The 13,728-nt window shown below is 44.4% G+C and overlaps 1 protein-coding gene across 1 annotated transcript in view; it reads left to right on the plus strand.

Moving 5' to 3' along the window:
- The window catches only part of ZNF827 (zinc finger protein 827), a 174,299-nt gene that overhangs the window by 155,832 nt on the left and 4,739 nt on the right, over positions 1 to 13,728 (plus strand). Inside the window, 3 exon segments of the mRNA XM_019420669.2 lie at positions 1,011 to 1,177; positions 10,176 to 10,367; positions 10,716 to 10,893. Of these exon segments, the coding sequence (XP_019276214.1) occupies positions 1,011 to 1,177; positions 10,176 to 10,367; positions 10,716 to 10,893 (537 nt within the window).

The following is a 13,728-nucleotide window of genomic DNA, read 5'->3' on the forward strand; positions in this document are numbered from 1 at the left end:
TGTAACTGAGCACCTTGCTACTTCCTGAGAACCGTCCTAAGGAGAAAAAGACCAGGGAAAATAAATCTGAGAACTCTGAGGAAATAGCCTTGAAGGCATTGCATATTTGCCCCTGGTTGTATTGTCTTCAGTGCCTGGAATTTCATGTTTCCCTTTCATATTTGACCATGAATCAATATTTGGTTTGGTTGCAGTGAAATCCCAAGTCTCAGAATTGTGCCCAAGAGGTAGACCATACAGATTGGTGGACACTTGCTTTTGCACAAAATATCTCCATGGACGGTGACTTCTATCAGCAGTTGTCACAGACAGGAATTGCTCCTGCTGGCAGTGTGATCTGATGACCTGCATGTGCCTTCCTTCCTACACGGAAGGTTTCCAGAGCCAGAGAGAGGCTCGCTGGGCATGCGGGGTGCTCTGAATTGATCAGTGTATCCACACCACTAATATCTTGGCAAGGCTGCACCACATCTCTTTGCCCACAGGAATCAGTAAGGTGATGTGCGGCATCTGGAACCTGTAATTTTTAATTAACTGTATGATTATTCAGCATCATTATAGCATGTATGGGATTGTTACATTATGCTGACACTTAATCCATTTGGCACGGTGACCACTTCAGAGGCATTCCAGAAAGCAGAAGAATTTTCTTTTTTTTTTTTTTAATTTTTTTTGGTAATGTTTATTTTTGAGAGACCGAGAGAGACAGAGCGTGAGCAGGGGAAGGGCAGAGAGAGGGAGGGAGACACAGAGTCCGAAGCAGGCTCCAGGCTCCGAGCTGTCAGCACAGAGCCCCACGCGGGGCTCAAACCCCTGAACCGTGAGATCGTGACCTGAGCCAAAGATGGACGCTTAACCGACTGAGCCACCCAGGCGCCCCAAGTAGAATAATTTTCTAATGCAAAACCTTTTGGTGGGAAGAAAAGCATGTGTCAAAGTCCAGTTTTCTGAGTGTGCCACAAAGTATCACTCTTCTCTCTCCCCTTCTTTTCTTTCGTCCCCTCATACAGCTGTCACGTGTGTGGATTTGAGACCGAGCTCAATGTCCAGTTTGTCAGCCACATGTCACTCCACGTGGACAAGGAGCAATGGATGTTTTCCATCTGCTGCACCGCCTGTGACTTTGTCACCATGGAGGAAGCAGAGATAAAGGCTCACATTGGCACCAAGCACACAGGTGACCATCACTGTCGGTCCTTCTCTCCTCCATCCCCCAACCTGCCAGCATGCACGCCCACCTGGCAGAAGCGTCCTCATCACCCTGCGACACTGACATTCCCTTCCTCAGAAGGGAGGACTTTCCCAGGGTCTCGGAGCCACAGTGCCCTGTGGCCATCCTGCCATTGCCTGGCACAGCTTGGGCCTCGCTGATCTGAAAGACCCACACGTTCAGATGCAGTTGTGAGGTGCTGAGCCATTGGCTTGTCCTCACCCTGGGTGTCGTCATCCTAGGTAGCAGCCGTCGGGCTCTCGTGATGCCCTTCCCCTTGTGTCTTCACATGCTGGATCTCATTTAAGCCTCATAGGCCTCTGAGGCCGATGCTACTGTTCCTGTGCTATAGGGGTGGGGAAACGGAGGCTTCACAGAGGTGAGGCATTCTGTCCAAAGTCAGCAATTAGGATGTGCCTCCAGAAGCTTGGGCCAGAACAGTTTCCATTCTAGTCCATTCTCACTGCTGTTCTGACAGGTCCGAGCAGCCCTTGGCAGAGGTTTGAACCTTTGTGGTTCTCTGTGCCAGGACACTGTGTGCACGTACTTTAACAGGCTCTGCTCCTGTCCCGTGAAACTCCAGCCCTGACACATATCAGGTCTGCTTGGGGAGGGGGGCGGGGCAGAAAACCGGATTCTCCCCAAACAGCCTGATCGCCCTCCAGGCTGTGTGTGGCCAAGACTTTGCCAGTGTTCTCCTTCCATTTAAGGCTCTTGCCATTCTTAACGGTGTTAACATTTTGAATCCACCATGCAATTATCCTCTCACAAGTGATGGTTACAAATGACACCAGCGTGGAGTCATTAAATGAGAATGAGGAAGAGCCTCCCCCACCCTGCGTTGTGTGGTGCTTACAGATTACGAGCTGATGTTGCCAACTGCCAACGCTGGGTGTTGGGTCAGCCCCTCACATCGTTGGCCCTTGAAGGATTTGAGAAGGGGAAGTTCCTGACAGTTGTGCTGACGATGTGCTCAGCCGAGACGGATCTCTCTTTGCTTTACCGGCCGCTTTGGTTCCAGGGTGCCAACAGCAATAAAAGCTTGCTTTTATCATAAGTTGAGAAGCTATGACTTGGAGGTCTGCAGAGAGCCATTATGCCGGGTGAGAAGGTGCCATTTCTACCGTTGGTTGTCTCGCTATAACCACATTAGCACCATGGGCAGCAGGTGAGCTGGGAAGCCCATGTCAAAGACAAATTAAATTCAGCATCTCAGGAGTGCCAGTGGAGGGAAAGGCCAAACTCTCTTCCATTTCCGCTGGCTTTTCAGATATTTCCCCCCCGTTTCTGTTACTCTCCCATTCTTCTAACCCTCTGCACCCCAGGGATGCCTAAACCCAGTCGAGAACCTTCCTCCTCCCTCCCCAGGCCACAGCCCCTCTGCCACCACCCCACCTCAAGGAAGCCGTAGAAACCATAGAAACCAAAATGGCTGGAAAGCCGTTGGATTTAGAGTCACTTAATCGTCATTGGTGGAAACTTCACATTGACAAGTAACCAATGCAAACACACTCATTGCCACAGGGAACACAGAGATCTTGTTCCCTCTGAGGTGGTAGGGCTCCTTGTCTACCTGCAAAGAATATTCTTGTTTGTTGGCACAGAGAGCCAGAAAGAAATGCATTAAAGAAGTTGCTTTTTTAATACAGTAGAAGCCTGTAACACTGCTGCTATTAGGGAATAAGGTTGTAACCTATTTTATAGTTTTGGGGTTTTTTTGTTTTTTTTTTTTTAAGCCAGGGAGACAGTTCTTTTTGTTTGTTTGTTTGTTTTAAGGGCCAAATAGTGAATATTTTAGGCTTTCAGGCCAAACGGTTTCTGTCGCTACATTCAGCTCTACCATTGGAATCTGAAAGTAGCCGAGACAATACACAATTGAGCAGGCCTGGCAGTGTCCCAATAAAACTTTATTTACAAAAGCGGGAGGCTAGATTTGGCCAAAGGACTATAATTTGCTGACCCTTTTTATAAGCTAATGGTTCCACAGTGAGGGTTTCTTGCATCTAGTTGCTGTTTTGAAGTGTTTGAATTTGACCCAAGATATGTCCATCTAAATCTGCAAATTAATAAACTGTGTAATTACAAAGTTATGACATAGAGCAGTATATATACTATGTAATACATATTATACTATATATTCCTGAGAATAGGAAGCTTATCTAAGTTGCTGCTGTCTCCCAAGCACCTAGACCAGTGCCTGCACAGTGCAAGTGAGGAGTAAACATTCATCCGGTGAATGAATATGTGTGCCCGAGCACGTCTACACACATTTGTGTGGTCTAAGCAAGAAAATTATTCAAACGTGCCCCTTACCGAACCCTGAGAGTCTACTGACTTATGCATATAATCCATGTGGAAGAAGGTACTTGGGATGGAGGAAAACACATTTTGAATTCTAGATTCTGGTTCTACACCCGATGTTACCATAAATAACGCTGCAAATGTAGGAACTCATTCAACTTCTCTGGGCCGTCCATTCCTTGACCTTTTGAATGTGCAGGAGATGTCCAGCAGGCATAAGACTCTCATTTTGTGGGCCTTGTCCTCTGATTTGATTTACCTGACATAGAAATGGACGCCTTTTATTTCAGTACATTAAGAATTCCTCAATGCTTTCTTGTTACAGAAGTGAAGTGATCTCTGCAAGGGAAAAATATTCCCTCTGGTTGCTTCTGATTTCATCAATGCAAATTTTGCTGCAGTTTTTAAATGTTGCAGTAACAGCACTGAGGAATCTGAATAGCTCTTTGGAAAATACCACCATCAATACTTTACCCTCACACCGACACCAAAATAAATACCAGATGACTTACACAATCCCCTTAACAAATCAGCCCTAGAAAAGCTTGAAGGAAATAGAATGTTTATCAAACTTCCAGAGTGAGAAGGATTTGTGAAAGCTTAAGTGATACAAAAAATGGCAAAGGAAAAGAATCAAGAGATTTGATGGATAAAAATATCTTCTTCTATTTGCCAAAGCAAAGGAAAAGATGGGAAACAAAACCCAAAAACCAGCCTGAAATGACAGAGGCTATATATTTACTATACAGAGAATTGATATAAACCCGGTAAGAAACACTTTAGGTCTCTAAGTACAGAATTTACAAAGGGCATAAACAGTCCATACATAATAAAAGAAAGAAAGGCTAACCACTCCATCTAAGGAACCTCACTAGCCACCAGTTAAAACTCAAGTGTGGCTTATGTTTCATGTATCACGTGAGGAGCGTGTTTCACAGCGTCACCCACGATCGCCAGATGCTGCTGACACTGATGGCCATGACGCTATAGGGTGGGAGAACTTTTCAAAACTACTTAGGTAGTGTAGACCAAGAGGTTTGAAAATGCCTGCAGGTCAGTCATCTTTCTTCTGGGAGTCTGTCCCTAGGAGAAAAAAATCAACCAGTGGAATATTAATTTTCACTTAAAATTTAATTTTAAGGAAATAAGTAATGTAGGATAAGTCTACTCCAAGGATATAGAATACTGTCATTTAAAACCATTAACTCATAATTATTTTCATAAATTTTTTGAGAGCCAACTATGTGCCAGGTATATAAAACAGCATGGGAAAATACAAAGTGTTAATTATTGTTAGTATTACTTATAAATATTATGTTATATTTTATAATAATAATAATACATTTTTCTGTAATGCTTGCAATGAGCTAGGCATTGTTCTTAGTGCTTTATATATAAAAACCCATTTAACCCTCACAACACACGTATGAGGCTGCCGATATGATCCCCATTTTTATTTTTATTATTTTTTTTTTTATTTTATTTTTTTTAACATTTATTCATTTTTGAGAGTGAGAGAGACAGAGCATGAGAAGGGGAGGGGCAGAGAGAGAGGGAAACACAGAATCGGAAGCAGGCCCCAGGCTCTGAGCCATCAGCCCAGAGCCCGACGCGGGGCTCGAACTCGCAGACTGCGAGATTGTGACCTGAGCTGAAGTCGGACGCTTAACCGACTGAGCCACCCAGGCGCCCCCGATCCCCATTTTTAAGATGAGATCATTGAGGCACTAAGTTAAATACCTTGTCTTAAGTCATTCAGCTTATTAATTGGAACAGGTGGCATTCAAACTCAGGTGTTCTGGATCTAAAGTCTTTATTCTTAACTACTTTGCAATTAACAGCAACGATTTTAATTTTTTTTTTTTAACGTTTATTTATTTTTGAGACAGAGAGAGACAGAGCATGAACAGGGGAAGAGCAGAGAGAGAGAGGGAGACACAGAATCTGAAACAGGCTGCAGGCTCTGAGCTGTCAGCACAGAGCCTGATGCGGGGCTCGAACTCACAGACCGTGAGATCATGACCTGAGTCGGAGTCGGACGCTTAACCGACCAAGCCACCCAGGTGCCCCTTAACAGCAACGATTTTAAAATAGATATGCTTACTTCTAAAAAAAAGAAGAAGTATGTCAAAAATGGTGTTTATATTGAGGTGGCAAGACAATTGGTCATTTTTTATGGTCGCAGTTTATCATTTTGTGTCATTTTAGATTATGAAATTGAGATTTTTTAAAAAAATTATTTAAAATTTTTCTTAACGTTTATTCATTTTTGAGAGACAGAGACAGAGGGTGAGCAGGGGAGGGACAGAGAGAGAGGGAAACACAGAATCCAAAGCAGGCTCCAGCTCTGAGCTGTTGGCACAGAGCCCACCACGGGGTTAGAACCCACAAACTGTGAAATCATGACCTAAGCTGAAGTCAGACGATTAACCAACTGAGCCACCCAGGCGCCCCTAAAATATCGAGGTTTTTTTAAAGTTCACTTCAGCTGGCTGTCCTTACGTATGAGGTTGCATTGCCTGTGCAGAGAATCATTCACCAAGAATCCTTGTGCTGGGGCACCCAAGTGGCTCAGTTGGTTAAGCATCCAACTCTTGATTTCAGCTCAGGTCATGATCTCATGGTTCATGAGACTTAGCCCCACATCAGGCTCTGCACTAACAGCACAGAGCCTGCTTGGGATTCTTTCTCTCTTCCTCTCTCTGTGCTCTCTCTCTCTCAAAATAAATAAACTTAAAAAAAAAAAAAAAAGAATCTTTGTGCTGCTGAAAGTAAATGACCCCTTGGATGACAGCAAGCTGTGGACTGAGTTGACAAGGGCACCCCAGCTCACTCCCTACAGACAGAGCAAAGGGAGAGGAGGACTGAGAGCAGACGAAGCGGTGTGGGGTAGGGATTACAAGTTGAGCGGGCTGGGCCATTTCCCCGTGCCGAATAGCAGAGTTGCTGTCATGACACCTGTGTATTTACACAGTGATTAATTTAGGCAGCTCTGCCCACTGCCTTAAGCCTGAAGGTACTTAAAGGTGTTGTTAAAGATGGTAATTAAAATCATATGTTTTCGTTCTAAAAACTAATTTAAAATAATCACTTGCAATATTCTGTGAATGAGACCCATCTTAGAGGGTGGATTTGGTGAAGCAATAGACTTAGGGCCCCCACTGAAAATATTCTGTTTGTCTACAAAATGTGACTAAACCTAGGTCACATAGTAGAGACCCCCAATGACGGGGCTGGCTTTCACATACCTTCCTTGTACCAAAAGAGGTCTATACTTTCAAGGCATATTCCATCCCTCCTTGGGGGTCCATGAATGAGGTCACATCATGTCTGTCCAGGAACCAAGTTCAGTTCTGCCAGGAACAAGACTTGGAAACACTGTAGGAGGGTAAATATTTTTTTCCTTCCTCTTTTTAAAACCTGTTTTTAATTGGACAAGTAATTTACGGCATTCTAGACAATTTTGAAAACCAAATAAAATAAAATAAACATAACACTAATAATTTCACACACTAGCTGTAAGCACCATTACAGCTTTGCTTGCTTCTGGACTTCTTGTGCCTATATACGATATATGACTTATTTTTTAATCTTTTAACAAAGAAAGTTCGTTTCTAGAGTTTACAATCACTAGATTACTGAAGCACAGTCTCTCTATATCACCTACTTTATCCTAAAATGATGGGGTTGTTTTGATTATGTTTGGGGAGAACTGACAGCTTAACAATATCAAATCTCCTAAACCATGAACAGTGTAGAGCCCTCCAGTTATTTGGGGGTTTATAATGTACATTGTTAATTTATTACAGTACACGTTTAAGTCATAAACCATTTCATGGGTAGTGTAAGAGTCTTACAATAACGTAGTTCTCTGTCCCCTCTCCTAGCCTTTATGCTTTTGCTGTCATACATTTACTTATATATATGTTATAAACTCTCTATTATATTATTTTTAACAAAATTACTTTTATGATCTCTCAAAGAGTTTTAAATAAGAAAAACTCACGTGGGTTCCAGCCTCGTGTCGGGCTCTGTGCTGACAGCTCAGAGCCTGGAGCCTGCTTCAGATTCTGTGTCTCCCTCTCTCTCTGCCCCTCCCCTGCTCACCCTCTGTCTCTGTCTCTCAAAAATGAATAAACGTTAAAAAAATTTTAATAAAAAATTTTTACCCCGATTTCATAATCTAAAATGACACAAAATGGTAAACTGAGGCCATTAAAATTACCAGTTGTCTTGCTGCCTCAGTACCAACTTACCCTCGTGGGTAAATGCATGCTCTTCATTCTTTTGTGTAGATCCGTTTTTACATTTGGTGTCATTTTCCTTCTACCTGAAGAATTTCTTTTAACATTTTCTGTAATTCTAGTCTGCTGGTGATGAATTCTTTCTGCTTTTGGGGTGGGGAGGAAAGTTTCATTTTTGAAATATTTTTCACAGAGTACAAGATCTCAGATTGACAGGTGTTCCTTTCAGCACTTTAAAGATGGTGCCCCACTACTTCTCACTTGCATTGTTTCCAGTGAAAAATCTGCTGTCATCCTTATTTTTGTTCCTCTGCACATAATGTATCCTTCTTCCTCAGGCTGCCGGTAGGAGTTTTTCTTTATCACTAGTTGAACAATGGGATTATGATAGCCCTTGATATAGATTTCATCTTTTTTTTTTTTGAGAGAGAAAGAGAGAGTTTTTTTTTTGTTTTTTTTTGTTTTTTTTTTGAGAGAGAGAGGTGCACATGTGAGTGGAGGAGGGGCAGAGAGAATGGGAGAGAGGGAATCCCAAGCAGGCCCCACACCCAGTGTGGAGCCCAACATGAGACAAACCCAAAACCCTGGGATCATGACCTGAGCTGAAATCAAGAGTCAAGAGTTGGACACTTAACCGACTGAACCACCCCAGTTCCCCAATTTCTTCAGCTTTCTTATGCATAGGGTTCATTTTGCCTCTTGGATCTGTGGGTTTATGGTTTTTCTCAAGTTTGGAAAAGTTTTGGCCTTTTCAAATTTTTCTGCCCTTTCCACCCAATCAGGGACTCCAATCAAGCTTATATGAAGCTATCTGAAGGCATCCCACAATTCACTGATGTTCTTTTCATTTTTATGATTCTTTTCTCTCTCTGTTTCATTGCAGATAATTTCTATTGCTATTATCTTCAGGGTCCACTAATCTTTTCTTCTGCCATGTCTAGATTGCTGGTAACCCCATCCAGCATATTTCTCATCTCAGACGTTGTAATTTTTGTAAATTTCTCTCTAGAAATTTGATTTGGATCTTTTTTTTATATCTTTCACATCTCTATTTAACTTTTTTAATATTTGGAATGCAGTTATAATAACTGTTCTTATGTCCTTGTCTGCGCATTTTAACAACTGTGTCAGTTCTAGGTCAGCTTTGACTGATTGATTACCCCATTTTAGGTTGCATTTTCTTGTTTCTTGGCATGCCTGATAATCTTTATTTGGATGTCAGATATTGTGATTTGCCTTGTTGGATACTGGTTATTTTATATTCCTATAAACATTCTTGACCTTTGTTTTAGGGTGCAGTTAATTACTTGGAAACTATGATTCCTTTGTGTCTGGCTTTTGTGACTTGTCAGGCGGGTCTGGAGCAGTGGTCAACCTAGGGCTGATTACTACCCATTACTAAGAGATCTTCCTCAGTTTCCCACCGAGTGTCCTGGGAATTAGGAGTTTCTCAAATTTAGCTAGTGGAAACAGCACTCACTGTTTTCTAAGCCTTTTTTTCTCTCCAGCCTTGGGTAGGTTTCTCACACAGGTGCTTTGGTCCCTACTCTACTGAATACTCATGGGGGACCCTCTGAAGGTCTTTCAGTCCTTCCTCTGTGCTGCTCTCTCCCCTCTGGGAAACCTCCCCTCTCTAGACCCTGCTCTGTGAAGTCTAGCCATATTGATCTCCCCAGACCCTCAGTGCTGTTTCCTCAATTCAGTGAAACTGATGGGCACTGCAGCCTGGAGACTAAAGTCTCTTAAGGCAGGAAGTGGGCCACCTCTTTTCTTTCCTGTCTCTCAGGGATCACTCTTCAGTGCCTGATGTTCAACGCTGTAAAAACGATTGTTTGAAAACAAAAACAAAAACTCTTGTTTGATATATTTTGTCTGGTTTTGTTCTAGTTGTTTCAGTTGCGATGGTAAATCCAGTCCCTAACACTTCATCTTGCATGGAAGCATTAGTCTCTTGACACTGGGTTTTAATGGCCCACTGACCGGTTCACTCCTGGTTTTGAGGGAGAGTCCAGTGCACTGATAAAGAGCATGGATCCTGGAGTAGGGCCAACTGAAATCTATGCTTTGCCACTTCCTAGCATGTGACTTAGGCCAAGTTGCCCTGACTGTGCCTCCCTTCCTTCATCTGTAAAATGGGGATGGTAACCATTGTGCCTCATTGGATTTTTGAGAAGATACAATGAAATCATGCATTCAAAGCATGAGAGAGTTCCCAAGTACCACAAGTGTCATCACCATCGATGACGGAGACCTGAGATCCCAGTCGGTGCACTAGGAGAGCTCTAGAAGCCTCACTTTGTGTTTCCTGAATGATGATGCAGCCATGAAGCCCAATTCCCCCACCCCTAATTGCTGTTATTTCAGGGTTACCATCTCCTAAATAACAGACCTGGCTTTGGGGGTTTTGTTTGTGTTTTCAGGAGAAGACAGGAAGACCCCCAGTGAATCAAATAGCCCCTCTTCATCCTCCCTCTCAGCTCTGAGTGATTCAGCCAACAGCAAAGATGATTCAGACAGCTCTCAGAAAAACAAGAGTGGAAACAACGTGCTGGTGATCTCTGTTGTGCCTGGGAGCCAGCCCTCACTGAATAGTGAGGAAAAGCCAGAGAAAGGTAAGGGAGGAGGTTGTGGGCCTGCTCAGTCCTCCCCAGTCTGGGAGGATGACCCAGACTTACAAATCAGCCCTTGAGGGGAGTGATGTTGGAAGATAGATGTTCGACCTGTGAACAGTGTAATGCTGTCGCCTAAAATTTGTATTTCTTTTGGCTTTAGTGGCATCCAAATACAGGGTGGGTAGATGGGCAGTGTGGCATTGATTCTGGAGCTGTATGTTCAACTCCTTTTACCACCAAGATGCTGGGCGCGGTGCCTGAAAGGGGAGGAGGAGAAACAGTGGGATGTCTGTCCCACTCCTGTCCCTCTGCCGCGTGCACCCGCACACCCAGCTCCCGTCCTTTCAGGGTTCGAATGCGTTTTTTGCAACTTTGTCTGCAAGACGAAGAACATGTTTGAGCGCCACCTGCAGATACACCTTATCACCCGGATGTTTGAGTGTGACGTGTGCCACAAGTTCATGAAGACACCTGAACAGCTGCTGGAGCATAAGAAATGCCACACTGTCCCCACCGGTGGGCTCAAGTAAGGAAAGCAAGTACAGAACCTTTTACTGTGTTGTTATTTAATACCCTTCCCCATCCCTACCCCAGCCCCTCCCCGAAGGTTTGGGGGGTCATCGAGAGGGAGAGCTTGGCATGGGGCCAGTTAGTCAGCTACCTTTCACTGGATGTGAATTAGACTTGTTGCCCAGGGGTCCAGCAGACACAGCAGGAGAATCCATTTCACCAATATCCTAGGATTCCTGGCAAGCAAGAGGACCTGGCGGAGGAGCCCAGCATGCAGGGGGAGACTCATCCTACACTGCTTGAGTTTTGTTCAGACTTGATTTTGTGGACTTGGGGGTTCGTGTCCCCAGGTGTAAGTCATTACGCTGTCACAGCACTTCACCATTTCTATTTTTTAGATGATTCGCCATGTACATCTTTTAAACAAGCATTACGACCACCCCATCTGCACAGCACCCCCAGCTATTGGATCCTTGCCTTTTCGAACAGGCAGGAGGCAGTGTTTTTCATGCAGAGATCATGTGCCTCGGGTCTTCCTGCAGACATGCCTTATGCCTTCCCAGGAACTGGGATTGGGATCTCCCTGGCTAGCCTTCATGAGACCTGACGTTTCCAGTCACACATTATTCACAGGTCCCCAAAGACCTAGACCACAAGCATCATCATTAACCAATATTTGCAAGAAGCCCTCTGGTCTGAAGTGAGACCCATCAGTTATTATCAAACACACGGTGTGTCTGGCTTGATAATAGGTGCTGAAGGGCAAACAAGGAATAAAACGTGATTTCCACCCTCAGGAAATTTATGTCCTAGCACTACCAGAATTTAATCTTCCCAGTGATTCCGAAATCAGCCCCTGTTCACAAGGCACTCATGACCTAGTAGAGAAGGAAGCATACGTCGTTGAGTACAGGAAGACACACAAGTTTCTAGGCACAATTATTCATGTTTAGCTGAAATAACCGTGTAATTAAAAGAATGAAAACTTATATTTTACTTGACACAAGAAAAAAAAAAAAGAACCTCTTGTTTTAACCATTTTTATCTTTGAAACTCACAAATTGCCAGAGAGGCGGCATGACTCTCCTGAATGGGTGAGGGATGGAGAGACCCAAAAGGACCCTGGGGGCCAACCTGGGGGTCGAATGTCGGGAGCAATGCAGGGTTGACTCCTCCAAGCTCCTGCCTGGTCAGAGGCACCCTCCTCAAAAACTTTACGAAACAGAGGAGTCAGGGAGCAGCACCTACTGTCCAATTCCGTTTTGTTTCACTCTTGGGGCACTTAAGTGGGAGGGGGAGGGGATGTTTGCAGGGATGGGGGAGGGGAGATTATAATCCAAGACCGCCAATAAATGGGAAATGCCCAGCAAGCGCTTATTTGGGAATTTGATTTGGTTTGTTCCCACTGTCCCTTTCTAAATACTTGTTTACTCTTATTTAAAGAAAAGAAAAAAAAGCCATGTACTTCCGTGGTTGGACTAGCACTCATTGCCCTTCCCAGTAGCCCCGTCACACCCATTAACTCTGCGGCCCCTGCCAGTTGTGGCTTTGTCAGTTAGCCTTTCCTTGGGGACCTACAGAGTCCCGAGCCTCCGACCCATTGGGGAGAATGCACAGTGAATGCTGATGCTTATGCCAGTACAGACACTTCCGGTGTGGTGCTAACGGTCCCCTGTGTAATAGTTTATGTTCTAGGATGACCAAGTAGAAGAATACTTTGAAAAAATTGATAATGCCTTCTGGCTATACAGTGAGTCTTTGTTTTGTTTTGTTTTGTTTTCCCTTTGCCATATCAGAGAATTAATTTGCCTGAGAGAGTGTCTTTACGATAAATAACGGGAGCACAGAAAAAACCCTTAGCACTTTGCCTGAGCAGCGAAAGAAAGATTGAGCTGTGGGTCACAGAAATGTCCTTAAAATGAAACAGACTGCCGATGTCTAAGTTGCTTTTCTGTGATGGAACTGCTTGTACTCTATATCCTGTTCATAATGCAGATCAAATAAGATTATACTATTATTTTTCTTTTGCCGTAGCTCAGGACAGTGGTGAGTTTCAGACTCCTCTAGGTAAGGCCCAGCTTGGCGTAGGGGTTGTGTGTGCACCTGACCTGGGAATGGGCTTTATATTTCTCTCGTGTGCACTCTTCTGTGAGCTGAGGTTCAAAGGCTAACGGCGAGCTTGGCGCTGAGGAGCAGTGCACGGTGCACTTGGTTGTGTTGGGCTCTGCTGAACACCTCTCCAAACCCTCAGAGGACAGATCACTCCTGGGCCCTGCCCCGCAGGTGCCAAGCAAGGGCTGAGGCAGCCACTTTTGCATTTGCATCCTTTGTGCAAAGAGAGCAAACACGCTACAGCTATCCTGTCAGCCACCAACTTGAGCCTTGCGGCTTCCAAAAGAGCAGCTCAGCAGAATTTGTAAACATGCCCTCACTGCTCCTCCTAGCCCCTCTGGACAGCCAGGAGGCTTGGGGGTGGCATAGCCTCACTGCCTAGGATGGAGGAACCGAGCCACGGAGAGGCCCAGGCTTGGTCCCAGGGCACATCCAGATATAGCCCAATGAGGTGACGGAGCTGGGACCAGAATCTGCCAGAATTATGTTGTAGAGACCAGTCCAGTAATGAATCAGTGCCTACCGTGTGCTGAGTACTTTACCAGGCACTGCAGAGAACGCAGAAGAAATGTAAGATACGGTCCTGCCCACTGACAATTCATGATCCAGTTGGATTGCTATTATCTCCATGATGTAATAATCTTCTAATAATGTCTTCAAAGTCCAGAGAGCAGTCGCCTCCCTCCCTCCTTATCCCTCATTAGTGATGGGCTGGTGGGTGGGCCTCCCTCTCCCACGC

This window comes from Panthera pardus, unplaced genomic scaffold (genome assembly GCF_024362965.1).
Source record: "Panthera pardus isolate Hobbes unplaced genomic scaffold, ASM2436296v1 HiC_scaffold_13, whole genome shotgun sequence".
NCBI lineage: Eukaryota > Metazoa > Chordata > Mammalia > Carnivora > Felidae > Panthera > Panthera pardus.